At 42.0% G+C, this 27,934-nt stretch overlaps 1 protein-coding gene across 5 annotated transcripts in view; it reads left to right on the top strand.

The window, feature by feature from the left end:
- Nucleotides 1-22,720, top strand: part of LOC105482411 (glucosaminyl (N-acetyl) transferase 2 (I blood group)) — a 108,044-nt gene extending 85,324 nt beyond the window's left edge. For all 5 annotated transcript variants that reach the window (XM_071097648.1, XM_071097649.1, XM_071097647.1 and 2 more), the window contains 2 exons: nucleotides 14,803-14,895; nucleotides 19,802-22,720. In XM_071097648.1, coding sequence (XP_070953749.1) covers nucleotides 14,803-14,895; nucleotides 19,802-19,992 — 284 coding nt within the window. In that variant the 3' untranslated portion in view covers nucleotides 19,993-22,720. The remainder of the gene's footprint in view (nucleotides 1-14,802; nucleotides 14,896-19,801) is intronic.
- The last annotated feature ends 5,214 nt before the right edge of the window (nucleotides 22,721-27,934 follow it).

The raw sequence follows: 27,934 nt of genomic DNA, 5'->3' as shown, positions 1-27,934 counted from the left end.
CCAAAGTGCTGGGATTACAAGCGTGAGCCACTGCACCTGACCATCTAGGACATTTTTTAAAAATACCAATGTCTGGGCCCCACCTCCACCCAGGTATTCAGAATGCCTGGGAGATGGGGCCCTGTCATTGGTACTTTAAAAAAGTTCCATAGATGATTCTAACATGCAGCCAGAGTGAGGAAATGCTGGTACACCTGAAAGCTAAAGTCCGGGATAAAAACCGAAGAATGGCATTTATTCACTTATTGACTTGGACCTCATTTATTCCCTACCATTTGCACCTGCTATCTAGTTTCTAAAAAAAAAAAAAAAAAAAAAAATCTGTTAAGATTTTCCTGGGAGAAAAAGAACTTCCTAAACTTGGTGGCTTGAAAAAAGTTTTTTAGTGATTCTTTGAGTTCTTCTGATCAAGACCAGCTCCACTAGGGCTAGATGGTGTTGGATGGTATCACTCACCTGACCTGGCCTTCTCCCCAGTGATCTCTCCTTCTCTGGTGGGCTTGCCTCGGCTGCTTCATTTGATGGCCTCAAAGAGAGGACAAGCCCTGGTCAACAAACATTAATTTTAAGTCTTTGGCCGGGCGCGGTGGCTCATGCCTGTAATCCCAGCACTTTAGGAGGCCAAGGCCAGTAGTTCTCCTGAGGTCAGGAGTTTGAGACCAGCCTGGCCAATTTGGTGAAACCCCATTGCTACTAAAAATATAAAAATTAGCCGGGTGTGGTGGTGCACGCCTGTAATCCCGACTACTTGGAAGGCTGAGGCAGGAGAATCGCTTGAACCCAGGAAGCAGAGGTTGCAGTGAGCCAAGATCATGCTATTGCACTCCAGCCTGGGTGACAGAGTGAGACTCCTTCGTGTCACGTTTGTTAATGTCCCATTGGCCAAAGCAAGTCACATGGCCAAGACTAGATCCAAGAGGTAGAGAAACATTTTCCCCCTCTTAATGGAAAAGCTGCAAAGTCATACTGAACAATGACTGCATATAGCAGTGGGACACATTTGTGGCCATTTTTTGCAGTCTGCCACAGTAAATCAAAATATATCCTTGTTTAGCGGAAACATACGATAAAGAAAGATATTTATTGGGATTTCTTTTAAAAATAATTTTTTTCTAGTTAATTTTGGGAATGTATCTTTAACTTCCATTATAAGAAATTTAATAGTGGTTAAGAAATTTTTAAATTTTAAAATCACTACCTGCCCAATAACATTTTAAAAATAAAGAAAATGCAGAAAACTGTAAAGACTAAAATAAAAATCGTCACTAAACTCAATACTCAGAGATAATAGTTCAGTATATGTTTTTTATATTAAAGCATAGTTTTACACGTCTTCACTGGTTTTTCTGACCAGTTCTCCTCATGTATTAGTCCATTCTCATATTGCAATAAAGAAATACCTGAGACTAGGTAATTTATTTACTTATTTATTTATTTTTATTATTTATTTTTCTGAGACAGAGTCTTGCTCTGTTGCCCAGGCTGGAGTGCAATGGCGTGATCTCGGCTCACTGCAACCTCTACCTTCTGGGTTTAAGCAATTCTCCTGCTTCAGCCTCCCAAGTAGCTGGAATTACAGGGGCATACCACCACACACAGCTAATTTTTTGTATTTTTAGTAGAGACGGGGTTTCACCACGTTGGCCAGGCTGGTTTCGAACTCCTGACCTCAGATGATCTGCCGAGACTGGGTATTTTATAAAGAGAAGAGGCTTAATTGGTTCACAGTTCTACAGGCTGTACAGGAAGCAAAATGCTGGCATCTGCTCAGCATCTGGGGAGGCCTCAAGAGACTTTCAAACATGGTAGAAGGCAAAGAGGGAGGAAGCATCTCACACAGCTGGAGCAGGAGGAAGAGCAGAACGGGGAGATACCACACACTTTTAATCAACCAGATCTCATGAGAATTTGACAGCACTAGGGGGATGGTGCTAAACCATTAGAAACCACCCCCACGATCCAATCACCTCCCACCCAGGCCCCAACTCCAATGCTGAGGATTACAATTCAACATGAGATTTGCGCAGGGACACAGACCCAAATCATTTCACCTCACCTAACAGTATGTCATGGCTTTCCATGTCATGAAGAATTTGTCACCATAATTTTTAATAGCTCTGTAGTGTGCCATCATTTGAATGCAATGTAATTTATTTAGAAAAGCCCTAACTTATGGATATTTGGGAGGTCTTATTGGTAATCAATTGTTTGTTAATAAAGTTGATAATTAATGATGATAGATACTTTAATAGTACTTACTATGTACCAAACACCATTCAGAGTGTTTTAAGTATATTATGTACTTCACAATAAGTTCATGTGGTAAACGTGCTGTTTTCACTCTAATTTACAGATGGGGAAACTGAGGAACAGAGAGATTAGATAACCTGTCAATGGTCTCACAGTAATTGACAGAGCAGGCACTTGAATCCTGCTTAGGTTCGAGAACTTGCTTAGGTTTCAGAATATCTCCTCTACCTCAAATAATAATTTATAATAACTTCCTTATAATTATAATAATAATTATAAATAACTTCCTTAAGACAGATGCCAAAGATTGAAATGCTGAGTCAAATAGTATGCACCTTTTTTTTTTTTTTTTTTTTTTGAGATGGAGTTTCGTTCTTGTTGCCCAGGCTGGAGTGCAGTGGCAAAATCTCAGTTCACCGCAACCTCCACCTCCCAGGTTCAAGCATTTCTTCTGCCCCAGCCTCCTGAGTAGCTGGGATTATAGGCATGTGCCACCACGCCGGCCTAATTTTGTATTTTTCGTAGAGATACGATTTCTCCATGTTGGTCAGGCTGGTCTCAAACTCCCGATCTCAGGTGATCCGCCCACCTCGGGCTCCCAAAGTGCTGGGATTATAGGCGTGAGCCACCACGACTGGTGATATGCACATTTTTAAGGCTTTTAATCCAGAATATCATATTGCTCTTCCAAAAATTGTACCAATTTATACTCCCACTTGCAGGTTTAAGAGCTCCATTTCACTCTACCTTTTCCACCATGGGTCATTATTATTTTCTAAATGTTTGCCAGCTTGATAAGTATAAAAAGAGGAATTACCAGGTGCAGTGGCACATGTCTGTAATCCTAGCCACTCAGGAGGGTGATGTGGGATGATCCCTTGAATCCAGGAGTTCAAATCCAGCCTGGGCAATATAGCAGAAACATCATCTCTAATAAACAAAACAAACACAAAAAGAGAGGCTCTCTTAGGATTTTAACTTTCATAACTTTGGTTCCTAATGAGGTTGAGCATGTTTTCTTGTGTTAGACATTTGCGTAAGCCAAGGTGCAAAGAGCTATGTGAAAATGGAAGGCCAATTCAGGAATTCCCACCTGTGTGGCAGGACAGTTGGATGTGTGTGGACAGTGTTGAAAGATGAGGCCTGGAACCCAGTTTTGCAAACTACATGTCAACAGGGCCAGACAATGTAGGTGAATGAAACACATTGGGGCCAGGGTAGCCAGAGAGCTCTCGGATGCCCCAGTGAATTGTTGTCAAGGGACAATAGGAATTCAGACTTCCATAGAAAGTCTGGTTTTCCCATGTTGGCTCAATTCCACCCTACTGCGGGGGTCAAACCAAACAGACCTACCAATCAAATGTGGTTTATGGGCTCCCAGTCTGCTGTTTGTAGTCTGGAGGTGTCTTAGTCTGTTTTCTGCTGTGTAACAGAATCCCTGATACTGGGTAATTTATAAAGAAAAGAAATGTATTTGGCTCCTGATTCTGGAGGGTGGGAAGCTCAAGAGCACAGCAGTGGCATCTGGTGAAGGCATTTGTGCTGCATCATCCCATGGCATAGGGTAGAAGGGCAAGAGAGCACGTAAGAGTGAGAACCAAGAGAGGGTCAAGCTTGCTTTTACAATAAATCCATTCCTGTGATAATGAACCCAATCCTGCAATAATGAACTCATACGCAAAATAATGACATTAGTCCATTCATGATGTCAGAGCCCTCATGACCTGATCACTTCTTAAGGTCCCACCTCTCAAACTGTTGCACTGGGGATCAAGTTTCCAACATAAGAATTTTGGGGGACACATTCAAACCATAGCAGAGGGCAAGATTGTAAAAGCTCTGATGTGTTGTGGTCAGCATTTTGAGATCTTCCTGGCCAGGACGTGATCTATAGAACTGAAGTGATGGGTCCGGCCAGGGTTATAATTCTGAGGAGCTGGCTGGGGCAGTCTGCTTGGTTAGTGACAGTTTGAAGCAAAGGAAAGAAATGACAGTTGAGAATCTAGCTCTTGAGGGAGGAGATAAGCATGAAGCTGGGTCCAGGGGGAGCACATGTAGAAATGTAAAATAAGAAATGAGGTGAGGAGTTGGAATTCTGGTAAGAGGTGGTAAGAGGTGGCAGAAGAGGTCTAGGATGAGGGCAAGTCTGAGTTTGCTTTTGTTTGTTGGAGGGTGAGTGGTTGTAGGGCATCTCAGGCTAGCTTGAAAAATCAGATACAGGGTCAACCACTCAAAGTAACCTGCCCCCACCCTCCGAAATAGAAGGGTGACAGGATCAGTGCTGATTATAGGAAGAGCCATCTGGTGGTCTTGACAGCATCTAGTGGAAATACTGCAGACAGAGAGACTCATTGGCAGGCAATTACAATAGTTTTGATGAGAGATGTTGAGCACCTGAGTGAGGACTGTGGCATCAAAGGAAAGCAAAAGGTATGTGTTTGAGCAACACTATTATCAACCAGTTTGGAGAACTGCTGGTAGATTGGAAATCCATTGGGGACTCCTGTACTATGCGAAATTTCAACAGTCGTAGCTGGAAGGGAATAACTAGTGGATCAGGTTAATCACGAAGGTGAAAGATTTTGAAGTATGTCAGGGTTTAGCGGAGCAAAGAAGGGAAAATTCTCAGGCTTCATGTCTGGGAGTATGGAAGCTGAAGGCCTTCACCACCTTAGGAAAATCTGCTATAATTAGAAGAGTGTTTGACAAAAGCTAAAAATTATAAAGAGCAGAGATGTGTAGGCAGGCGGCCAATGGACCATGTCAGCATTGTAATGAAATCTGAACTGCTCTGAGCCAAGGATTGCCTGTGTTTCTCAACTTTCCACTGATGTTGCCTAGTCTTCACCAGAAAACCGTCCAAGAATGACTCTGGCTTGAAGGCATTTAGGCTGCTACTGAAGATATTGATAAATATAAATTCTCTAGATACATTAAGCTGAAAACACCAAGATTATCCCATTCATGGCTTTACCCCCACCATCTACTCTGGAATGTTGGAGGCATGCAAGAAAGTATTTGAATAAGTGAGTAAATTATCTGGAAACAAAATCAACAAGTTCTTTAGCGCGTCCGCTCTCCTGAACTAGAGCCTAGAAAATTTAAGTGAATTTTCTAGGCTCTAGTTTACATAGCTTGGTAACAAGGAGGAAACATTAGAAAAATTTTAAAATCCATTCAGTTCTAAAATTCAGGGGTTTTCCTCCTTCATTTCATCTTCTCCTTTTAAACTAAGAAGGAGTGAATTTGTTGGTAGTTATGAGAGATGAACGCAGAGATGTCGTATTAAGAATGCTATACCACTATCTCAGGGACTACAAAACTAGAAACATCCACATCAAACAAAACAGGGTCTCTTTTAGTAAGTTTCTTGTGTTAAAAATCCTAAATAGGCCAAACGTGGTGGCTCATGCCTGTAATCCCAGCACTTTGGGAGGCCAAGGTGGGAGGATTGCTTGAGTCCAGGAGTTTGACAGTCTGGGAAACATAGTGAGAGCCATATCTATTTGGGAAAAAAGAAAAAAAATTCCTATCAGTTGATCAATGAACCAGTACTGGGTGGAAACAAATATATACTTTCAATTTCTAAAAATGACCCAAATTAGCACTCAGAATAAGAGGCGACAAGTTATTTAACACTACATCTCCCTGCCATTGGGCAATTTTCCATTTTTTTGTTGTTAATCAATTTAATTATTAGAATTAGTCACAATTACTAAATCAATGAAGCAAATAAAACTCAGATGTATATCAATAAACTTTTATAAAAAATATAAAAGCAATACAACATTAAAGAAAGTTTTATAAGTAAGGAAAACACTGGTATTGCCTCCACTCACATTTCACATGCAAATATTTGTGCATGGTTTATTAATAGTGTACAATTTCATATTCTGGTGTTTTTGTGGGGTTTTGTTGTTGTTTGCTTGTTTTTTTGAGACAGAGCCTCACTCAGTTGCCCAGGCTGAAGTGCAGTGGCGACATCTTGGCTCACTGCAACCTCTGCCTCCTTGGTTGGAGCAATTTTCCTGCCTCAGCCTCCCAAAGAGCTGGGATTACAGGTGTGCACCACCATGTCTGGCTAATTTTTGTATTTTTAGTAGAAACAGAGTTTCGCCATGTTGGCCAGGCTGGTCTTGAACTCCTGACCTCAGGTAATCCACCCCTTTCAGCCTCCCAGAGTGCTGGGATTACAGGCGTGAGCCACTGCACCTGGCCTTTGTTTTTGTTATAACTTTAGATCAGTAATTCTCAACCAGGGGTGATTTTGCACCTGAGGGGACATTTGGCAATGTCTGGAGAGATTTTGATCTGTCACATCTGTGGTTGGGGGCCTGCTACTGGCATCTCGTGGAAAGAGACCGGGAATGCTGCTAAACATCCTAAACGGCATAGGTCTGCCCCCACAACAAAAATTACCTGGCCCAAATGTCAATAGTGCTGAGGTTGAGAAAGCTGCTTTAGATTATAGTAAAAAAGCAGTCTTTTCCACAGATACGTTATCGCCGTGATTTTATTAAAGGGATTATATTTTCAACCATGTATTTAGTGTTTATGTATGCCAGGCACTGCAAAGCACTGCACCTAGATTTTTCTCACTTAACCCTCCCAAATCCCTGTGAGGTTTTAAAGACGAGTATAACATGTCTTAAAGAGATTCGGTAGTTGTTCAGAGTTGTACAGTGAGTAGTAGCAATGCTTCTCTATCCGACTTCAAAGCCAGTGCTGTCAGTTATTGTATGAAATGTCATAATGCACACCTTCATATACAGATTTCTGCATTTTAAAAGTGACTTCCTTAGCTTATTTTGAAGATATTAAAGAGTCAAAGGGAATTGGCAGTTATGGTGGCTTTTCCTACATGTTTCTAAATTGATTTTCTATGGCTGAACCAATGTCAGCACCACCTTGAATTGTGAGAAAGCCCTTTCAATATATTGTCATCAGCATTGGCTATTTAACGTTTAAAAACAAAATTCCTTGTTTACTTAAGAAATTAAAAAGTATATATATGAGCTTAAATCATAAGCAATTTCTGGAACTTGTTACCACAGATAGTTCTCCCAAAATGAGGACCAAGCTGTGTAAGAATAATAAGGAGACCGTCAAGTCGATATAAATAAAGCTTGCATTTCAAAGAATATTTAACAAACGCAGTTATTTGACTAAGAAAGGCTGAGCCCCAAGGAAAACATTCCTCTTACTCTGTAAACTTTGCCTCAAATGCTGTTTACATGAGCCTATGAAGAGCAAATGAGATAATTAGATTTTATAGTTTAAAATGTTTTCTCAGATAATATTGACCTTTTTTTTTGCCCCGTCCTAGAAATAATGAAAAATAGGCCTTTGCTAGGATTCTTGTGAATGAAGGGTACGCTCCTACCCACACTCCCTGTAACTACCCTCCCAGAGTCCTGACAAAGAAGAGTAATAGTGATCCTAACAGCAAATACAATAATAGTAGAATCCAGTCCAGTATTTTTCCAATACTGGTGATATCCCATTAGAGGATACAGAAATCACTTTAGTAGTTTTTGATCCGAATTTTTAAGATGAAACGAGACTAGAAAACAATGTAAAATTAACAAGTGCATAGCATGTAATAAGCATAGGTATTGTTTTATGAAACTTGTTGGCTTTATATACGTGTGTGTATGACAGTATACAGTGCTTTTTCTATGGGTTGCAGTCTAAAAGGTTGAAAAGTCATTGATCAAATCTACCTACTTCATTTGAGAGGTGAGGTTTGGAGACGTTAGATGATGTCCAGGGATACCCAGCTGGTTAATGGCAAAGCTGGAATGAGAATGGAAGTTCCCCAATCCCTAGGCCAGTGTCTACTCCATCATGGTCCTCAGCCTGGGATCAGTCTCTGGCGGGAGGGAGACAGGAAACAGGCTTAATAGAGAAGCTTTTGGGGAGTAGTGAAGGAGCAACTGGATATTGGCAAGAGTGATGGGACTGGCAGCTTTGGGATCTCTGTGTGTCTTTCAGCCGAAGCCAAATTACTTACTGAACAGTGGGCACATTGTACATTCAGGGTCTTCAATCTTAAGCTTGCCAGTATCTCTTCAAAGTAATAATCAAGTGATGCTTACTAAGTATTCAAATTGAGCTGTCACCAGAAGTCTTGTTGAATATTTTCTCACTTCCCTAAGCAAGTTGAACCAAGCAGGACAGATTCGGAGAAGAGATGATTGCTGGTCACCCAGGTCATTATTGAAGGGCAAACTGAAATGGGTTGGTGCTTGCTAAGAAGGTAGAAGAGGCTGGGCATGGTGGCTCACGACTGTAATCCCAGCATTTTGGGAGGCCAAGGCGAGTGGAGCACTTGAGGTCAGGAGTTCAAGACCAGCATGGCCAACATGGTGAAACCCTGTCTCTACTAAAAATTCAAAAAATTAGCCAGACGTTAGTGGCACGCACCTCTAGTCCCAGCTACTCGGAAGGCTGAGGCAGGAGAATCACTTGACACTGGGAAGCAGAGGTTGCAGTGAGCTGAGATTATGCCACTGGACTCCAGCCTGGGCAACAGAGCAAGACTCTGTCTCAGAAAAACAAAAAAGAAAGAGAGAGAGAGAGAGAGAGAGAGAGAGAAGGAAGGAAGGAAGGAAGGAAGGAAGGAAGGAAGGAAGGAAGGAAGGAAGGAAGGAAGGAAGGAAGGAAGGAAGGAAGGAAGGAAGGAAAAGAGGTAGAAGAAATGCTTTTTGGTACTGAGAAGTAGAGATTATTACACCTTAAGTTGCCATGTCCTGTTGGGAAATCAAGACAGGATCCAGGCCTGTCTGATCCTCACACAAGCTAAACCGTCCTCCCCATCAGCACTAAAGACTGACTGAGTCAATGGGGCCACCCTTGCATTGGGAATGGATGCTCATTCGTTCCTTTAACATGGGTTGAGAGTCTCCTGGTGGCCAAGTGCTATGAAGTCAAAGGCACTGTGAGAACTGGCCCTCTGTTCCATGTAGCTTTCTCCTATAACAGGTGGGCTGATGCCTTCAAGGAGGTGATGTGAGAGGTCTGTTAAAATGCATATATTCCTAGCAGTGGGAACAAGTTAGTTGCAATTAACCCAAGGATATAGGGACCAGATTCGTTCATAGGAGCAGATTTTGAGTGAGAATAGAGTCAGTCAGAGACTAACCTAGAAACCTGATGAAGATGGAGGGAGGGAGGTCAAGGAGGGGAGGAAAAAAGGACAGTGCCGTTGCTCCCTAGGAAAAGCTGCATCCTCCTCCAGCGTTGCTTACAGCTCAGAGCTACTCACACTTGATCATGCACAAGAATCTTCTGGGGATCTTGTGAAGATGCTGACGTTGGATGTTGGTACAAGAGGCCTGGCATGGATCTCAATTCCTTCCTTCCTTCCTTCCTTCCTTCCTTCCTTCCTTCCTTCCTTCCTTCCTTCCTCTCTCTCTCTCTTTCTCTTTCTCTCTCTTTCTCTCTTTCTTTCTTTTCTTTCTTTTCTTTCTCTTTTTCAGGCTCTCACTGTGACCTGATTTTGGCTTACTGCACCCTTGACCTCTCAGACTCAGATGATCCTTCCACCTCAGTCTCCCGAGTACCTGGGGCCACAGGCACACATCACAATGTGCAGCTAATGTTTGTATTTTTCATAGAGACGAGATTTCTATATGTTTCCCTGGCTGGTCTCGAACTCCTGGACTCAAGAGATCCACCTGCCTCTGTTACAGGAAAGGGATCCCGATCCAGACCCCAAGAGAGGGTTCTTGGATCTCGCGAAAGAAAGAATTCAGGGCGGGTCTGCAGTGCAAAGTGGAAGCAAGTTTATTAAGAAAGTAAAGGAACAAAAGAACAGCTACTCCATAGACAGAGCAACCCCAAGGGCTGCTGGTTGCCCATTTTTATGGTTATTTCTTGAAGATATGCTAAACAAGGGGTAGATTATTACTCCTTTTTAGACCATAGAGGGCAACTTCCTGACATTGCCATGGCATTTGTAAACTGTCACGGCACTGGTGGGAGTGTAGCAGTGAGGACGACCAAAGATCACTCTCATTGCCATTTTGGTTTTGGTGGGTTTTGGCCGGCTCCTTTACTGCAAACTGTTTTTATCAGCAAGGTCTTTATGACCTGTATTTTGTGCTGACCTCCTATCTCATCCTGTGACTTACAATGCCGTAACCGTCTGGGAATGCGGCCCAGTAGGTTTCAGTCTCTTTTTACCTAGCTCCCATTTAAGATGGAGTTGCTCTGGTTCACATGCCTCTGACACCTCAACCTTCCAAAGTGCTGGGATCACAGGCATGAGCCACCGCGCCTGGCCAGATTCTTCATTTCTTTCTTCTTCTTTTTTTTTTTTTTTCTGAGACAAGGTCTCACTCTGTTGCCCAGGCTGGAATGCAGTGGTGCAATCTTGGCTCACTGCAACCGCCACCTCCCACGTTCAAACAATTCTCCTGCCTCAGCCTACCGTGTAGCAGGGACTATAGGCATGTGCCACCACACCTGGCTAATTTTTGTATTTTTAGTGGAGACGGGGTTTCACCATGTTGGCCAGGCTGGTCTTGAACTCCTGACCTCAGGTGATCCGCCCGCCTCAGCCTCCCAAAGTTCTGGGATTACAGGCGTGAGCCACCACGTCCAGCCAGATTCTGCATTTTTAACAAGTTCCCAGGTGCTGCTGATGCCCCTACTCTTTTTTTTTTTTTTTTTTTTTTTTTGAGACGGGGTCTCGCTCTGTCACCCAGGCTGGAGTGCAGTGGCCGGATCTCAGCTCACTGCAAGCTCTGCCTCCCGGGTTCACGCCATTCTCCTGCCTCAGCCTCCTGAGTAGCTGGGACTACAGGCGCCCGCCACCTCGCCCGGCTAGTTTTTTGTATTTTTTAGTAGAGACGGGGTTTCACCGGGTTAGCCAGGATGGTCTCGATCTCCTGACCTTGTGATCCACCCGTCTCGGCCTCCCAAAGTGCTGGGATTACAGGCTTGAGCCACCGCGCCCGGCCGCCCCTACTCTTAAGAACCACACTCGAATAGCAAAGCTTTGTGCCTACTTCTGCCAGATATTTCTGTGCCCCAGGATTCTTCGCAAAAAGAGTAGAATTCAACTTGTTCTGTTTGCCCTTCTCGCTTCTGCTTTTAAAAATCTAATGTTTTAATGCACAAACATGAATAAGATCTAAGCACAGATGTGTTTGACACCTGTCATCAAACAGAAAGTATGGAAGTTGAGGTTTGGAATTTCAGTAACAGGAGGTTAGTAGGTGTTGTGTGTTCATTTTATAAAGACAACAGGTCATTAATTATAAATGTCACGATCTTATCTCTGCAATAATGGAATCTGTTTCTGAGTAAGAGTCAGTTTGGGATTATCAATATTAAAGAGAATGAAAAGGAAGAAAAATGTCTTGTGCTTTCAAAAATACAGTCATTTCAACATTAAATGACTTTTTGTCATCGGAATGTACTCTTCATGCTTTTATGATGTAGTTATTTAATAGACATTGGCTCATAATAACACATCAGCTAATCACACAGATGTAGGTAAATAAGCCAGATTCTCTCTTTGCTTTCCAGACTCTCCTTCCCCATCCCACAGCTTAACCAGACAAGTTTTACTTCAATTCTTTTAAAATGTGTGTTAAGAACAAAACAAGGTAGCTTCTTTTTAGATAGGCAAGCACCAAAATAATTGTAAAGTATTAAAATGCAAGTTAAAGAAGTAGAAATATTGCTTAATAAATAGTGTTTTTCTTGAATACTTGAATACTTTTATTAAATATATGCAAGTTTAGGTAAGAAGAAGAAAAGATCCCTGCCTTATAGAGAGCCCTTAGGGTTTAAGACTCATGCTGTTTACAGGAAAGGCTGTAACAAAATTTAATTTTAGTTAGGAAACCTGGTTACAAATCAGATCATCATATAATCACGTGACATCAGGGCAAAAGAACAGACCTTTTTTCTTCTGAAAATGCACATTTTTATTAATATTTTTAAAAGCCTAATTTAATTAAATGTCTTTAAAATATTGGTCTTGTCCAATTTTTTCTTTATTAAAAATTATTAAAAATACTCATTGTCTTGGCCGGGCACGGTGGCTCAAGCCTGTAATCCCAGCACTTTGGGAGGCCGAGACGGGTGGATCACGAGGTCAGGAGATCGAGACCATCCTGGCTAACACGGTGAAACCCCGTCTCTACTAAAAAATACAAAAAACTAGCCGGGCGAGGTGGCGGGCGCCTATAGTCCCAGCTACTCAGGAGGCTGAGGCAGGAGAATGGTATGAACCCAGGAGGCAGAGCTTGCAGTGAGCTGAGATCCGGCCACTGCACTCCAGCCTGGGTGACAGAGCAAGACTGCGTCTCAAAAAAAAAAAAAAAATACTCATCGTCTTAAGTAGCTTTTTTCTTCTTTTATTTTAGGAATGATCCCTCTGTTGTCACCCAGGCTGGAATACAGTGGCACTCAAACTCACTGCAGCCTTGAGCTCCTAGGCTCAAGCAATCCTCCCACTTCAGCTTCCCCAGTAGCTGGGACTACAGGAGTGCACCACCATGCTCGGCTAATTAAAAAAAAAAAAAAATTGTGGTGATGGTGTTTCTCTGTGTTGCCCAGGCTGGAGTGCAGAGGTACAATCATTGTTCACTGCAGTCTTGAACCCCTGGGCTCAAGTGATCCTCCTGCCTCAGCCTGCTGAGTAGCTGGGACCACAGGCATTAGCCACCATGCCTGGCTAATTTAAAAAAAAAAATTTTTTTAGTAGAGATAGGGTCTCACTATGTTGCCCAGGCTGGTCTCAGACTCCAGGCCTCAAGCAGTCCTCCCGCCTTGGCCTCCCAAAGCACTAGGATTACAGGTATGAGCCACTGCACACAGCCCTTGAGTTGTTTTTTTCTCATTAGCATGTGTATTAGCTTTTTAACTGGCACTGCAACAAATTACCACAAATTTAGCAGCTTCAACAACATAAATATATTGTCTTACAATTCTGTAGGACAAAAGCCTGACTAGGCTGAAATCCAGGCATTGGCTGGGTCAGGTTCCTTTCTGTAGGCTCTGAATACAATCCAGTTCCTCGCCTTTTCTAGCTTCTAGAGGCCACTCACATTCCTGGCTGGTGGCTTCTTCCCCCATCTTCAAACAGCAAAGGCAGAGTCAGAGGAGAGCCTTCTCACATCACGTCACTCTGTCCAGCTCTCCTGTTTCCCTCTTCCAACGCTGAGGACCTCTGTGATTGATTACATTTGGCTCACCCAGATAATTCAGGACAACCTCCCTATGTTAAGGTCGGCTGATCAGCAACTTTAATCTCCCTTTGCCGTGTAAAATAACATATTCTTGGATTCCAGGGATTAGGATGTGGGCATCTTTGTCTGTTCTGTATGTGTGTGTTTGAGGGGGTGGGTGGAAGCCATTATTCTGCCTACCACAATATATCTTATCAATAATTAAAAAGAATCTTCTAAGAGAGGACTATTGTAATTTGGGTACAGATAGCATTTGCATAGTGCCATTGCATCAAAATTACATTCAGATTGCATTACTCACTGGTGGAAAATGCTGTAACTCTAAAGCAAAGTATTTCTCTTTGGTTGCATTTATGTTGATTCCCATGTTTTCCTTTTCTTTCTTTTTTTAATTTTTTTTTTTTTTTTTTTTTTTTTTTTGAGACAGGGTCCTGCTCTGTGACCCAGGCTGGAGTACAGTAGCACAATCATGGCTCACTGCAGCCTTGACCTTCCTAGGCTCACATGATCCTCCCACCTCAGCCTCCTAAGTGGATGGGACTACAAGCACATGCCACCACACTCAGCTAATTTTTTATTTTTTGTAGAGACAGGGTTTCATTCTGTTGCCCAGGGATCTTCTTACCTCGGCCTCCTAAAATGCTGGGATTACAGGCATGAGCCACTATGTCTGGCAACTTCTTCTCTAGTAATGATTTATATATTATAATCTTGGAGTCTAACTATGATTAAATAGGCCCTTCAATCTCTATGACCGACCCAAATTTATTTCATAGACAGGGTTATTGAGAAACACTTGGGACAGTGTTTCTCAAATGGGGTGATTTTGCTCACCCACAGGACATTTGGCAATACCTGCAGATGTTTTTGGTTGTCACAATTGAGAAGACGGTGCTATTGGCATCTATTGGGTAGAGGCCAAGGATGCTGCTAAGCATCTTACAAAACACAGGACAGCCCCCACAACAAAGAATCATCCAGCCCAAAGTGTCAGTCGCGCTGAGGTGGAGAAACCCTAGCTTAGCAAGATGCCAAGCTACAGCACCCCACCCCCCAACTGAATTAGGTATTAGTAAATGGATCAGAATTGTATTAGTATATTTATTTGTATATTGATTGAATTAGATGTTATACTAATTAGATGATGAGTCAACAACTAAAATTCTGGTCAAAAGATCAACTGGAGGAAACAGAAGATGGGTAGATCAGTACGTACCAATCTGTGTGAAATGTGAAAGGTAATAAACTGAAAGAAAGTAAGCCTGATTTAGAGGCTTAATTGATGCAATTGATGCCCTTCTCTCATGGTTCTCATCGCTACGTTTTTTCTTTATCAACATTGCAGGTGTTCCTGGCTCTATGCCAAATGCATCCTGGACTGGAAACCTCAGAGCTATAAAGTGGAGTGACATGGAAGACAGTCACGGAGGCTGTCACGGTGAGGCTCTCATTCCATGCTTCTAGGCCACTGCCTGTTGGTGTTAGCAGGAAGGTAGCTGTGGAATCCAGGGTTCTCATGGAGAGAGAATTGCTGCTATATTTAGACCAATCTGTTAGTTATTGGAGAAGCCAAAGGCTCAAGACACAGTCCTTCAAAAATAAGTTTAAATATCTCACTGATGTTCTCTGACTTATAATTACCTAGGGAGATGGAAAGATGGGTTCAAATCATAGTGACATTTTTTTCTCCTTGCTAGTTTTCAGCTTTCTTTCTTTCTTTAGAGGCAGCGTCTCACTTGTCATTCAACTAGAGTGCAGTGGCATGAATACAGCTCACTGCAGCCTCAACATTCTGGGCTCAAGCTTCACACCTCAGCCTCCCAAGTAGCTCGGACCACAGGCATGCACCACCACACCTGGCTGATTTTTTTTTTTCTTATAGAGTCAGCTTTCTTCTTGTTTATTCGTCTTGCTGTGCCTTCTGAGAGTCTAGCTATTCAGAGGGGAAAGCCATAAGGAGGAGAAGTGATGTCATGTTCTCACCACAGAGAAAGCTGGGCCCCCAATCCTCAGGCCAGTCCCTGCTCCCCCTACAGGCAGCCTTCCCAGTGGCTTGGAGAGCTGTTGGGGTTTGCACAGCTCTGGCATGATGGATGGCAGGTGACACTAGCAAGAAGGGTTCCCCTCCAAATGGAAAAGAACTAGAAATCCTAAGTCATTTCCATTTCTATAGAACTTTATGAAGAAGAGTTTGTATCAGTCCTGGCACATACTGCATTCAGAATATTGCCCAGCACATACCGGGCATGAGTAGTAGTTTGCTAGAGCTGCCATAAGAAAATGACACAGACTGGGTGCTTAACAGAAATTTATTTAGTTCTAGAGGCTGGAAGTCCAAGATCCAGGTGTCAGCAGGGCTGGTTTATTGAGGCCTCTCCACTTGGCTTGTAGGTGGCATTTTCTCCCTGTGTTCTCACATGGTCTTCCCTCTGTATGTGTCTGTGTCCTAATCACCTCTTCTTCTAAGGAGACCAGTCATACTGGATTAGGGCTCACCCTAAAGGTCTCATTTTAACTTAATTACCTCTTTAAAGACCCTGTCTCTACTCTGAGACACTCAGCGTTAGGATTCAACATATGAATTTAAAGAGACAATTCAGCCCATAATATGTAATAAATATTTATTTAGTAAGTGATTGTTTGAACGAATGAATCAGTGAATGAATGACAATATAGCGGTTTGGCCTTTTCTCCCTATGGTAACAAGGCTTTGCCTCTACTCATCAGTCCATCTTTTTTTTTTTTTTTTTTTTTTTTGAGATGGATTCTTGCTCTATCACCAGGCTGGAGTGCAGTGGCAAGATCTCAGTTCACTGCTGCAACCTCCACCACCCGGGTTCAAGCGATTCTTGTGCCTCAGCCTCCAGAGTAGCTGGGACAACAGACGCATGTCACCACACTCAGCTAATTTTTGTATTTTTAGTAGAGACGGGGTTTCACCATGTTGGCCAGGATGGTCTCGATCTCTTGACCTCGTGATTTGCCCCCCTTGGTCTCCCAAAGTGCTGGGATTACAGGTGTGAGCCACCGTGCCCGGCCCCATCTTACCTGCACCTAAATGTTAAATGTTTCAGGTGAAAATTTCCAAGTTGCTCCATCTCTACAACTCTCCATTACACCAACTTCTTTTTCATGTGTCTCTTGATGGTCTCATCCCACTGTGGACAGCAATGTTCTCATGCCACTATAAAGAAATTTCGGTCCATTCTGAAGCATGTTGATATATTTACTTTAATCAGCCCATATTTTCTTCAGGGGATAGTGCATGCCACCTGCCTATGTTCTGTTTTTTTATTTTTTAATTTTTTTAAAGATGGAGTTTCGCTCTCGCCACCCAGGCTGGAATGCAGTGGCACGATCTCAGCTCATTGGAACCTCCGTCTCCTGGGTTCAAGTGATTCTCCTGCCTCAGCCTCCTGAGTAGCTGAGATTACAGGCACCCACCACCACGCCCAGCTAATTTTTGTATTTTTAGTAGAGACGGGGTTTCACCATGTTGGCCAGACTGGTCTCGATCTCCTGACCTCGTGATCCACCTGCCTCGGCCTCCCAAAGTGCTGGGATTACAGGCATGAGCCACCACACCCAACCTGTATTACCTTCATCAGGCCTCTTAGCACTTAGAATGATCTTCAACTTGGAGTGCCCATCTCTGATTACAATGTCTTTGTCACCTCTACTAGTTTCCTTCACCTACTTACATCCTACTTATTTTACTGTCTTTATTCCCAGAGCAGAAACTCCAAGACAGCTAGGATTTTTGACCAGTTTGTTCACTGTTTTATGTCCACACCTAAACCATGTTGTTTTTGTTTGAATTGAACATTTCGAGCTTTTTCCTTCTGTGAACTTCCTTCTGAGGACTCCCTGTCTGACCCGGGTATTGTAATCAGCCACTACAAGATGTCCTCACCAACATTTTCAGTCCCTTTGCCATTTTGACCCTATAAGGCTGATTCCGAACCCTAATCATTACCACCATCTGCCTTTTTTGCCATTTGTACTTCCCTAGGCAGAGTATTGGTGGAGGGTGTTGTGGAACTCTCTTAAGACACGCCCATCATTGGGTCCTGTCACCTAACTTCAGCTAGGCCTCCTAGCTACCTACTTATCGTTTTGTTTACCCATTATTTTCCTAGTGCCCTTCCTAAGGGACACTTTTTCAGCTTTCCTGCTCACCTTTAAGTTCCCAGGGTGTCTTAGTCTGTTTTCACACTGCTGATGAAGACATACCCAAGACTGGGTAATTTATAAAGAAAAAGAAGCTTGATGGACTCATAGTTCCACATGGCTGGGGAGGCCTCACAATCCTGGCAGAAGGCAAAAGGCACATCTTACTGGTGGCAGGAAAAAGAGAATGACAAACAAGCAAAAGGGGAAGCCCCTTATAAAACCATCAAATCTCATGAGACTTATTCTCTACCACAAGAACAGTATGGGGGAACCGCCCCCCATGATTCATTTATCACCCACTGCATCCCTCCCACAACATGTGGGAATTATGGGAGCTACAGTTCAAGATGAGATTTGGGTGGGTACACAGCCAAACCATATCACAAGGTTATGCTAAAACAGTCTTTCCTATTCTCAAAAGCGACCATTTCAACTTGAAAAAGAACTTTCAAGATATGTGATCAAAATTCATCATCTAGTCCCTTGTCATGTCATGCTGTCCCACCATCTTAGAGCGGTTTGGACACATTCTCTCATTGTTCCCTCCTGTTTCAAGAGGAAAAGTCACCCATCCTCCCAACAAAGGCCACCAGCTATGGTCTCAGCTATCTGTGGGCCCCCTCTCTCGGACCCTTACCCTTCCCTTTCTGCTGCCTCTTTTCCTTCTCTCCAAAGCGTGTACTCATTTCCCCTATCTTGAAGACGTCGAGTTGTCTATGAACCCTCTGCTTTCTCCAGGCCGAAAGATTCTTTCCTTGTTCACTTCCATTTCCTTAAGCATGTGCTTAAGACCTGTGTTTTCGGTTCTTGCCGCCTGGTCATTCTTTCACTTCCTACAATTCTGGCGTCTTTCCCCAGTGACTTCCACTCTCTCTTATGCTTCTTCCCAGCCCACTGAATTAATCACCACATTCTGTCTGTCCTTCTGTACTAGTGTCTTCAATATCGTCCCTTTCTCACTCATCACAGACATTAACTTTGAACGAGCTCTCCAGTTTGTTACTACTGCAGCCTCTTGGTTTCTAATGTACCCTGCAAAACACTTCAAAATTAATCTTGCTAAAATCAGTTTCATCATTTGATTCTTCTATTCAAAACTCTTTAAGGACTGTCCATACTTATGAGAACCCTTCAGTCTGTGAAGTCGGTCAACCAGCAATTGTCCTACTATGTGCCCAGAGGAATCTCTGGAAAATGATTGCAACTTCCTACTATTCTTGTTTCTAACCTATTCCTAACAAAACCGCCTCTCCCAGAAAGTCCCCACCCCAAAAGCTATTGAGGTTAAAAAAAAAATTCAATATTGACATCTTACATCACTGAGGTTTATTACACATCTAGGCAGAGATATAAAGTAGGCACTTGGATAGCCTAGAACTCAGGAAAAAGATGTACCCTATGCAATCCATAAAGACCTCTTCCACCTGTACCACTGTAGGACTTCTCATCTGTAACTCTCATTTAGTAATACAGTAGGCCTCCCTTATCCACGGGGAATACATTTCAAGACCCTCAGTGGATGCCTGAAACCACAGACAGTATGGAACCCTAAATGTACTTTGTTTTTCCCTGTACATGCATATCTATGATAAAGTTTAATTTTTGAAACAGGCATAGTAAGAGGTTAACAATAATAACTAATTATAAAATAGAACAATTATAACAATATGCTGTAACAAAAGTTATGTGAATAAAAGTAAGTTGTGTGGAATAAAAGTCATATGCTCTCTTTCTTTCTCAAAATATCTTAATATTTTTGGATCATGGTTGACCTCGGGTAACTGAAACCTCAGAAAGCAAAACTGCAGATAAGGGGGGACTACTGTATATGAATGGCCTTGTAACACCTATTATGTTACTAACACAATTTTAATTTTAATATTGACATAATAAACAGTAATTAACATAACAATTAAAATATTAACATCTGTTATTTTATGCCTTCTATGATTTAACTCTCTTTTTTTTCGAATAACGTATTTGTACCTCTTGTTCTTCTAAATAGAGTTCCAGTTCTTTGTGGGCTGAGACTGCACAATCATATTTCATTTGAATCCTGTAGCATTGGCACAGTTGTAGTTAGTCAGAGAGTACCTCCAGTATTCTGTACGTTCATCACCCTTTTGAAAGCAAGCATGTTTTGACTCTGTTTCTTGTTCTTTCTTTTGCAGGCCACTATGTACATGGTATTTGTATCTATGGAAACGGAGACTTAAAGTGGCTGGTTAATTCACCAAGCCTGTTTGCTAACAAGTTTGAGCTTAATACCTACCCCCTTACCGTGGAATGCCTAGAACTGAGGCATCGCGAAAGAACCCTCAATCAGAGCGAAACTGCGATACAACCCAGCTGGTATTTTTGAGCTATTCATGAGCTACTCATGACTGAAGGGAAATGGCAGTTGGGAAGAGGAGCCTGTTTTTGTGAGATACTTTTGCCTTCGTAATGTTAATGGTTTCAGGACGTTTATAGCTTCAGGACCTGGCAAATAATTATACTTAAAATGTCCACTGGACACTGTGAAATACACTAACAGGATGGCTGGGTAGAGCAATCTGGGCACTTTGGCCAGTTTTAGTCTTGCTGTTTCTTGATGCTCACCTTTATATTAGTTTATTATTAGGATCAACAATAATTTTAAATGACCTCAGATCTTTGAACCAGATACTCATATTCGAATGTTCCAATAAAAAAGAGAATTGTAGATAATACTATCTAAGAAACTAAGAATTAGGTTTCTTTGAAGAAGGAATCTTTTATAACACATTAACTGTCACCACTGTGCTCAACCAGACAGATACTGAAACAGCTTTCTGGGTAATTCACCAATTTCCTTTAAAACATAAGCTACCTGAATGGAGAATAGATCTTGTTTCTGAGTTTCAACACTAGCATTTTTGGTTTACTCATGGCCAAATCTCTGTATATAGTATAAAGTCATTAACAAGAAACAGGATATGCTTTAAGACAGAATTCACTGTCTGTTGCTTCAGTAAAAGGACCTCGGGGAAATAGAACATTTCTCTCTTATATGCCAGAATGTAGGCTGGTCGCTATGTCATGTCTTCCATTGAGAACACTAAAAAGTCCTTGCAAGAATGGAGATATGCATTCAAGAGAGGTGCTATCACATAGATCTAGTCTGAAGTCTGGAACACTTTCCTCTTCTGTGATTCCCCCCTCTCCCTGATATTCTCTTACTTGCAAAATAGAGACCAAATTCTATCCTGTGAGGCTTTTAATTGAACTATAGTATGCTCTGAGTAGCTTTACAATGCCTGGTACTGATAGTAGTGGCTCGATTTTTAAGAGCCTTCAATTGTAAATGAGCATCTCTGTTATTTATCCCTCATCCATCCATCCATTCATTCATTCAGCTTACATTCAATAAACATTTCTTGAGTGTCTCTTATGCACAGGACATGTACTGAAACAAAAAGGAAACACAAGAGCTTTTTCACTCTAAAAATCTTGGCAATAATGTCAACACCGGAAAGCCTCCTCTGGAGGATCTTGCAGAGTGATTGTAGTTTAATACAGGAACGCACAGGGCTGTGTAGCATGATACCAGACCCAGGAGATCAGTAATTACAAATTAAGGGTTAAATCAGAGATTATTCAACAGAGAGGGAGAAAGGAGGAGACGGAGAGAGGGCCTGTTGTGTTCCAGCCATTCTGGTATTCCTTTATGTATCTAATTTCATTCAAACCTCACAACAGTCTTCTGAGGACCTTATATAATTACTCCCATTTTGCAGATGAAGTAACTGAGGCTTAGAAAGGTAATAGCACCAGGGAACAATTTCTCCGTGTGAGAATTAGGACTCTGTTACTGGTCTTCTCGGTTCATTTCCTGAGGTGGATTTACTGAGAGAAGGTGAAATAAAGCCATATTTAGTATACCAGAGAGGGTAGATTTTAAGAATGGTCTCAGTGTTAATATTGAGAAGAACTCCTGTCAGCTCAGAAAAAATGTGAAGTCTACTTTACTACTCCTGTAATACTAAACCGTTGAGTTTCTAAATATTTATTTATTCTAACAAAAAGCAGTTACTACAATGGATGACACATTTAATGAACAATTTTATTTTTTTTCTATAACTGTGCCTGTTGAATGTCAATCATATTTAAAGGGAATGACTTTTAAGTAAAACCTTTTTTCTTGCTACTGAAAAAAATGGAATTGTTTTGGGTGGTAAAGAGTTAAGGAATAGGGAAGGCTGGTCACATAAGCAACCCTCAAAGGCCACATGTAGAGAGGCCAGCCCCGCTAAGGTGGCCAGAGTGGGCTCCAAGCACAAATTACCATTGCTATAGATGGGACTGTGTCCCCGCAAAATTCATGTGTTGGAGCCCTAACCCTCAATGTGATGGTATTTGAGATGGGGACTTTGGTAAGGGAAGTTTAGATGAAGTCACGAGTGTGGGATCCTCATGATGGGATGAGTCCCCTTATAAGAGCTCTGGCTTGGGCCAGGCGCGGTGGCTCACGCCTGTAATCCCAACAGTTTGGGAGGCCGAGGCAGGTGGATCACTTGATGCCAGGAGTTCCAGACCAGCCTGGCCAATATGGTGAAACCCTATCTCTACTAAAAAATATAAAAACTAGCTGGGCTTAGTGGCATGTGCCTATTTGGCAGGCTGAGGCATGAGAATCGCTTGAACCCAGGAGGTGGAGGTTGCAGTGAACTGAGAGCGCCCCACTGCACTCCAGCCTGGGTGACAGAGCGAGACTTTGTCTCAAAACAAAATAGGTGGGGGGATAGGGAGTGCACTCAGGGTCAGCAGTGAAATTTAAAAATTGTCTCTTTTCAACTTATTTCAATGACAGCACCTGAGAAGAAGAAACGTTTTTTACACTGGATGTTTCTCATGTAGAACGAGAAATCTTTCTGGAATTGATGTTTACATGCATGTTGTTGGTCATCTCTCTTATGTCTTAAACACTTTAATGTTGGAAGAGCATGGTGTTTGGGCTAGTGGATTTCTGACAGCCATGGGAATGCCCTGAAACTACTGTATCTGATGTTTGTTTTCGATGAGGTTCCGTGTTTTGTTTTCTTGGGAATAAATTAATATATTGTTTTCCACTTTGGGGATACTGTGTATTTTTATATGACAATTGGTTAAAAATCCACCAAAGGGTATGTCTAACAAGGCAATTCTCCTGGTATTAAGCAAAATTTACATTCATACATACATGCATACCTGTCTAAGAAACATCCATCCACTGAAAAATCATTACACTTTCCCATTGTGGGGTGTTGGGGAGAGTAACTGGGAGTGATAGAGAGAAGAGGACGCAATAGAAGATCAGTGTCATTTGAATTGGGTATAACCTTTTTTTTGGGGGGGGGGTAAGGGTACAACTGTTCTTAAAATTTGAGACAGGAATAGGTTAACTTATTATTTACCTGCCTTTATTATTCATTTGAAAAAATCAAGATATTAATTAGGAAAAAGTTTTATGTTAATATTACCATAATTACTGATCAAGTGCCAACGTTTTTGAGCAGCATTTCAGTTGTAAGTTTGCTAAATATTGCCTCTAACAGACACATGGAAAATGATCAATACTAAAAATAAAAAATAAAAAAATCATTTAAAGGACATCTTATCCATCATATTTTTTCCAAATAAAAATATTTTAAAACTAAAGTGAAAAACATTTTAAACTATAATAGTAAATACATACATGCTCATAAACATGGAAATAATGAAGAATATAGAATAGAAAGTGCACTACTTTCTCCAGATGTAATCACTTATTTGCTTTTTTGGTTTTTGTTTTTCTGAGACAGAGTCACTCTGTCAACCAGGCTAGAGTGCAGTGGCACAGTCATGGCTCACTGCAGCCTCAACCTCCTGGGCTCAGGTGATCCTCCCATCTCAGCCTCCCAAGTAGCTGGGACCACAAGCATGCGCCATCGCACCTGGCTAATTTTTGTATTTTTTGTAGAGACGGGTTTTGCCATGTTATCCTGCCTCATCTCAAACTCCTGGGCTCAAGTGGTCCACCTGCCTCAGCCTCCCAAAGTGCTGGACTACAGGCTTGAGCTACCACACCTGGTCATATCTGGTATATCTTCTTAAATACTTTCTCAGTGTACTGATGTAATCTATACCAGTGCTGTCCAGTAGAATTTCTGCAATGATAAAAATGTTCTACATCTGCACTGCCCAATATAATTGCCACTCACACAAGCTATTGAGCTCTTGAAATGCAGCTAGTATGACTGGGAAATATTCTTTTACATTTTATTTAGCTTTCATTTTAATTTTTTTTTTTCTTTGAGATGGAGTCTCACTCTGTCACCCAGGCTGGAGTGCAATGGCACGATCTCGGCTCACTGCAACCTCCACCTCCAAGTTCAAGCAATTCTCCTGCCTCAGTCTCCTGAGTAGTTGGGACTACAGGTGCATGCCACCACGCCCGGCTAACTGTTGTGTTTTTAGTAGAGAGGGGATTTTGCCATGTTATCCAGGCTGGTCTCGAACTCCTGATCTCAGGTGATCCACCTGCCTCAGCCTCCCAAAGTGCTGGGATTACAGGTGTGAGCCACTGCACCTGGCCAGGTTTAATTAATTTAGAAAACCACATGTGACTAGTGGCTACCATTGGACAGCACAGTTATAGAGGCAAACTTCAGTTACATGTATGTGCTTGTATATACAGTGGGAATACCATAAACACATAGATATGTGGCATATTTTTTCAAAATGAATTGATTATATAAATAAGAGAAATAATATATCTTTGCAACTTGCTGTTTTAGACTTTTTTTTTTTTAAGAGAGACTAAGTCTTGCTCTGTCACCCAGGATGGAGCGCAGTGGCATGATCGTGGCTCACTTCAGCCTCAAACTCCTGGGCTCAAGTGATCCTCCCATATCAGCCTCCCAAGTAGCTAGGACTATAGGCGTGTACCACCATGCCCGGCTAATTTTTTTATTAATTTTTGTAGAGATGGGAGTCTCACGATATTTTCCAGGCTGGTCTCAAACTCCTGGTCTCTAGCGATCCTCCCACCTTGGACTCCTAAAGTGCTGGGATTATAGTCGTGAGCCACTGCACCTGCCCATAACGCAATTTTAACTAGTAGCAGTGGTAGTAACTTGCCTTGTGTTGTTTCCAACATTAAAAAGCACGTTGAATTACTGTTGTTGGAGATTTGATATAGCTTTTTAGTAGATACCTTTTATTGAGTTAAGAATTACAATAGCAGAAAATAAATATAATTGTTATGATTCTAATTTTTTAAATCCCAGTTTCTATCTCTTTTTTGTTGACTGATATAATTATGAGTGACAATGTGTTGCTGTTTTTAATTTTTTTCCCCACATATTAATTCAAAAGGTAAGGAAAAAGGTTACTGCCCCTGCCTTTTTTTTTTTTTGAACAGCTAGAATTGAGTACAGTGGCGTATGCCAAGCAAGAGATTGGAGCAGGGATCCATTTAAACAGAGAGCCACACAGTTGGAGCTTGGGAACACAAATGCCTGAGCTGGAAGGTGTCTATTGTAACTTTTCCCTCTACTGGATGGGATGGTTTAGGGATTCAGGGGTCAAGCCAATTGGAAAACACATAAGTGGACAACCTCCAAGGGCTGACTTCTGACCTTGGAACTACGATGTCTTTGAGAGGAGGAGGACGTGGGTGAAGCTGACTCTGCTCACTTTTCCATGAGGAACACCTACAAGCTCTGAAAGTGGTGGGAATCCACAGTGGCCGAATGGAAGGTCAACCTCGACAATCCTGTTTGAGCCCAGGAAGCCCAACCTGCATCTCGGGAAGGATCTGGGGGGCTATAGGAGACGGGCTGGAAGAACAATCCAAAAGAATACCTGAGAAAGAAAGACAGGACTCAAAAACTGACATTCAACATCAAGTATCAGACTGCAGAAATGAGCCCAGGGAGTAATGTGATGGAGGACTCAGGATATTAGGAGAAGTCACTGAAAAAGTTAACGCCGGGTTAGTTAAAGTAAATGGTTTCAAGTTCAGGCCATTGGCTGTAAGCCAGGCAAAAATGAAGGTTTTAGAAGGCTTTTTTAAAAAAGCTTAATTTTGAAATAATTTTAGACTTAGAGAAAAGTTATAAAAACATTACAGAGTTCTCGATCTTTAACTCAGTTTCTCCTTATGTCAGCATCTTACAGAAACAAAGCTCTATTATCAAAATCAGTTTTGCTGTGTTTTTAATTCTATGTTTGCTGTGTGTCGAGAGTTGGTAACAGCTGCCATTTACCTTTGCACAGGACAGACGAGATGGGTAAGGTGAGTCCCAATAATATGTAGAGATATCAGAGTAGACCAAATGACAGCAAGGGATTGGTCTCAAGTGATATTTCCTGGTGAAAATTGTACTATGGTGGTATAGACTGAATATTCATGCCCTGCCTCCAAATTAATATTCTGAAACCTTATCACCAAGGTGACAGTATTAGCAGGTGGGGACTTTGGGGTGTTTGGATTACTGGCCTTATAAAGGAGTCCCCAGAGAGCCACCTCCTTCCATCATGTGACAACAGAGCATGAAGGTGTAATCTAAGAACTAAGAAGTTGGATTCACCAGACACTACATCTGCTGGCATCTTGAACTGTAAGAGACAAATTTCTGTTGTTTCTCCGCCACCCAGCTTATGCTATTTTGTTACAGCAGCTAAACAGTCTGACATATGGAAAAGAAAATTCTCTATTCCAGACTATGAAAATGAGATGAAAGAAAAGGATGGAAGAGGGAGAGAGCAAGTCCATGGTCGCATCCCTTAGAAGACGGTGGAGAAGAAAGCAGATGTGTGGTAATGATGTAGCAGGACAAGCTGCAGACAAAACCCCTCAGACACTGAGTTAAAGAAGGAAGCGGTTTATTCAACTGGGAGCATCGGCAAGACTACTGTCTCAAGAGCTGAGCTCCCCAAGTGAGCAATTCCTATCCCTTTTAAGGGCTCACAACTCTAAGGCAGTCCACTTGAGGGGGTCATGATCGATTGAGCAAGTAGCAGGTACTTGACTGGGGGCTGCATGCACCAGTAATTAGATCGGAACAGAACAGGACAAGGATTTTCACAGGGCTTATCTATACAATGTCTGTAATCTAAGATAACATAACCAATTAGGTCAGGGGTCAATCTTTAACTCCCAGGCCCAGGGTGTGGTGCCTGGCTGTCTGCTTGAGGATTTCATTTCTGCCTTTTAGTTTTTACTTCTTTCTTTGGAGGCAGAAATTGGGCATAAGACAGTATGAGGGTGGACTCCTCCCTTAATGACAACAGGACTTGTATCTTACAAATAAATCACTGGCTAGAAAACCAAGATTCAGATTCATTTTCTCAGGATTTTCCTAAGTAGGTTTAATGAGTCTTAAACAGGAGGAAAACCACTGATTCCTGCCAGGTCTGCGCTTTTAACCTCTGGTGCTTAATACTTTTGGTGAGCTCCTTCCACATACCCTGAGCCAGTGAGCTGAGGTAATGGTGTAATTAGCATTCACACAGTGGCTTTCAAAGAGAACCCAGCAGAAAGTATTCAAGTTAGACTTTCCGGTAGCTGGACTGCTTATCAGCGATGACCCAGTGGAAAAGGAATGGTTTAAAGAGCAACCACGGTTAACAGCATGAGATTCTTTTGAAAGCACAGTGACTTGAGTACAATATAGGCTGCTAGAGACAGACTTGAAAAGGGAGGAAACTTACTAAAACACTGGTGTCCTGGTGTTAGCATGCATGGAAGCTTTTCTATCTGGATATGTGACTGAGAAACTTTGCTAAGGAATGGTGGGAATTGGAGGAAAGGTTATTTGAAAAATTTCCGCAAATATAAAATGGAGGTAAAAACCTAGCATTGTGTTTTCATAGGATTTTTGAGCAGGAATATTCCATTTGTTCTTTTATGTCTTTAACAAACTGCCAGGTTCACATTCTTGGTATATAGCTATGTGTTAAGACTGACAGGTCCTCATAAGGAACAGCTGATTCCAGTTAAGCACATTACAAAGGGGTCGCTTTTTTATTTGGCAACATTTTCTCCTTTTTTTTTTTTTTTGAGTTAGAGTCTTGCTCTGTCATCCAGGTTGGAGTGCAGTGGTGCAATCTCGGCTCACTGCAACCTCTGCCTCCTGGGTTCAAGCCATTCTCCTGCCTCAGGCTCCTCAGTAGCTGGGATTACAGGTGCCCACCACCACGCCTGGCTAATTTTTTGTATTTTTAGTAGAGACAGGATTTCACTATGTTGGCCAGGCTGGTCTCGAACTCCTGACCCCGTGATCCGCCCACCTCAGCCTCCCAAAGTGCTAGGATTACAG

The sequence above is a fragment of the Macaca nemestrina genome, chromosome 5 (genome assembly GCF_043159975.1).
Source record: "Macaca nemestrina isolate mMacNem1 chromosome 5, mMacNem.hap1, whole genome shotgun sequence".
NCBI classification, from domain to species: Eukaryota; Metazoa; Chordata; class Mammalia; order Primates; family Cercopithecidae; genus Macaca; species Macaca nemestrina.
Note: the sequence above shows the minus strand (reverse complement) of the source record. Positions and strands in the feature narration are given on the sequence as shown.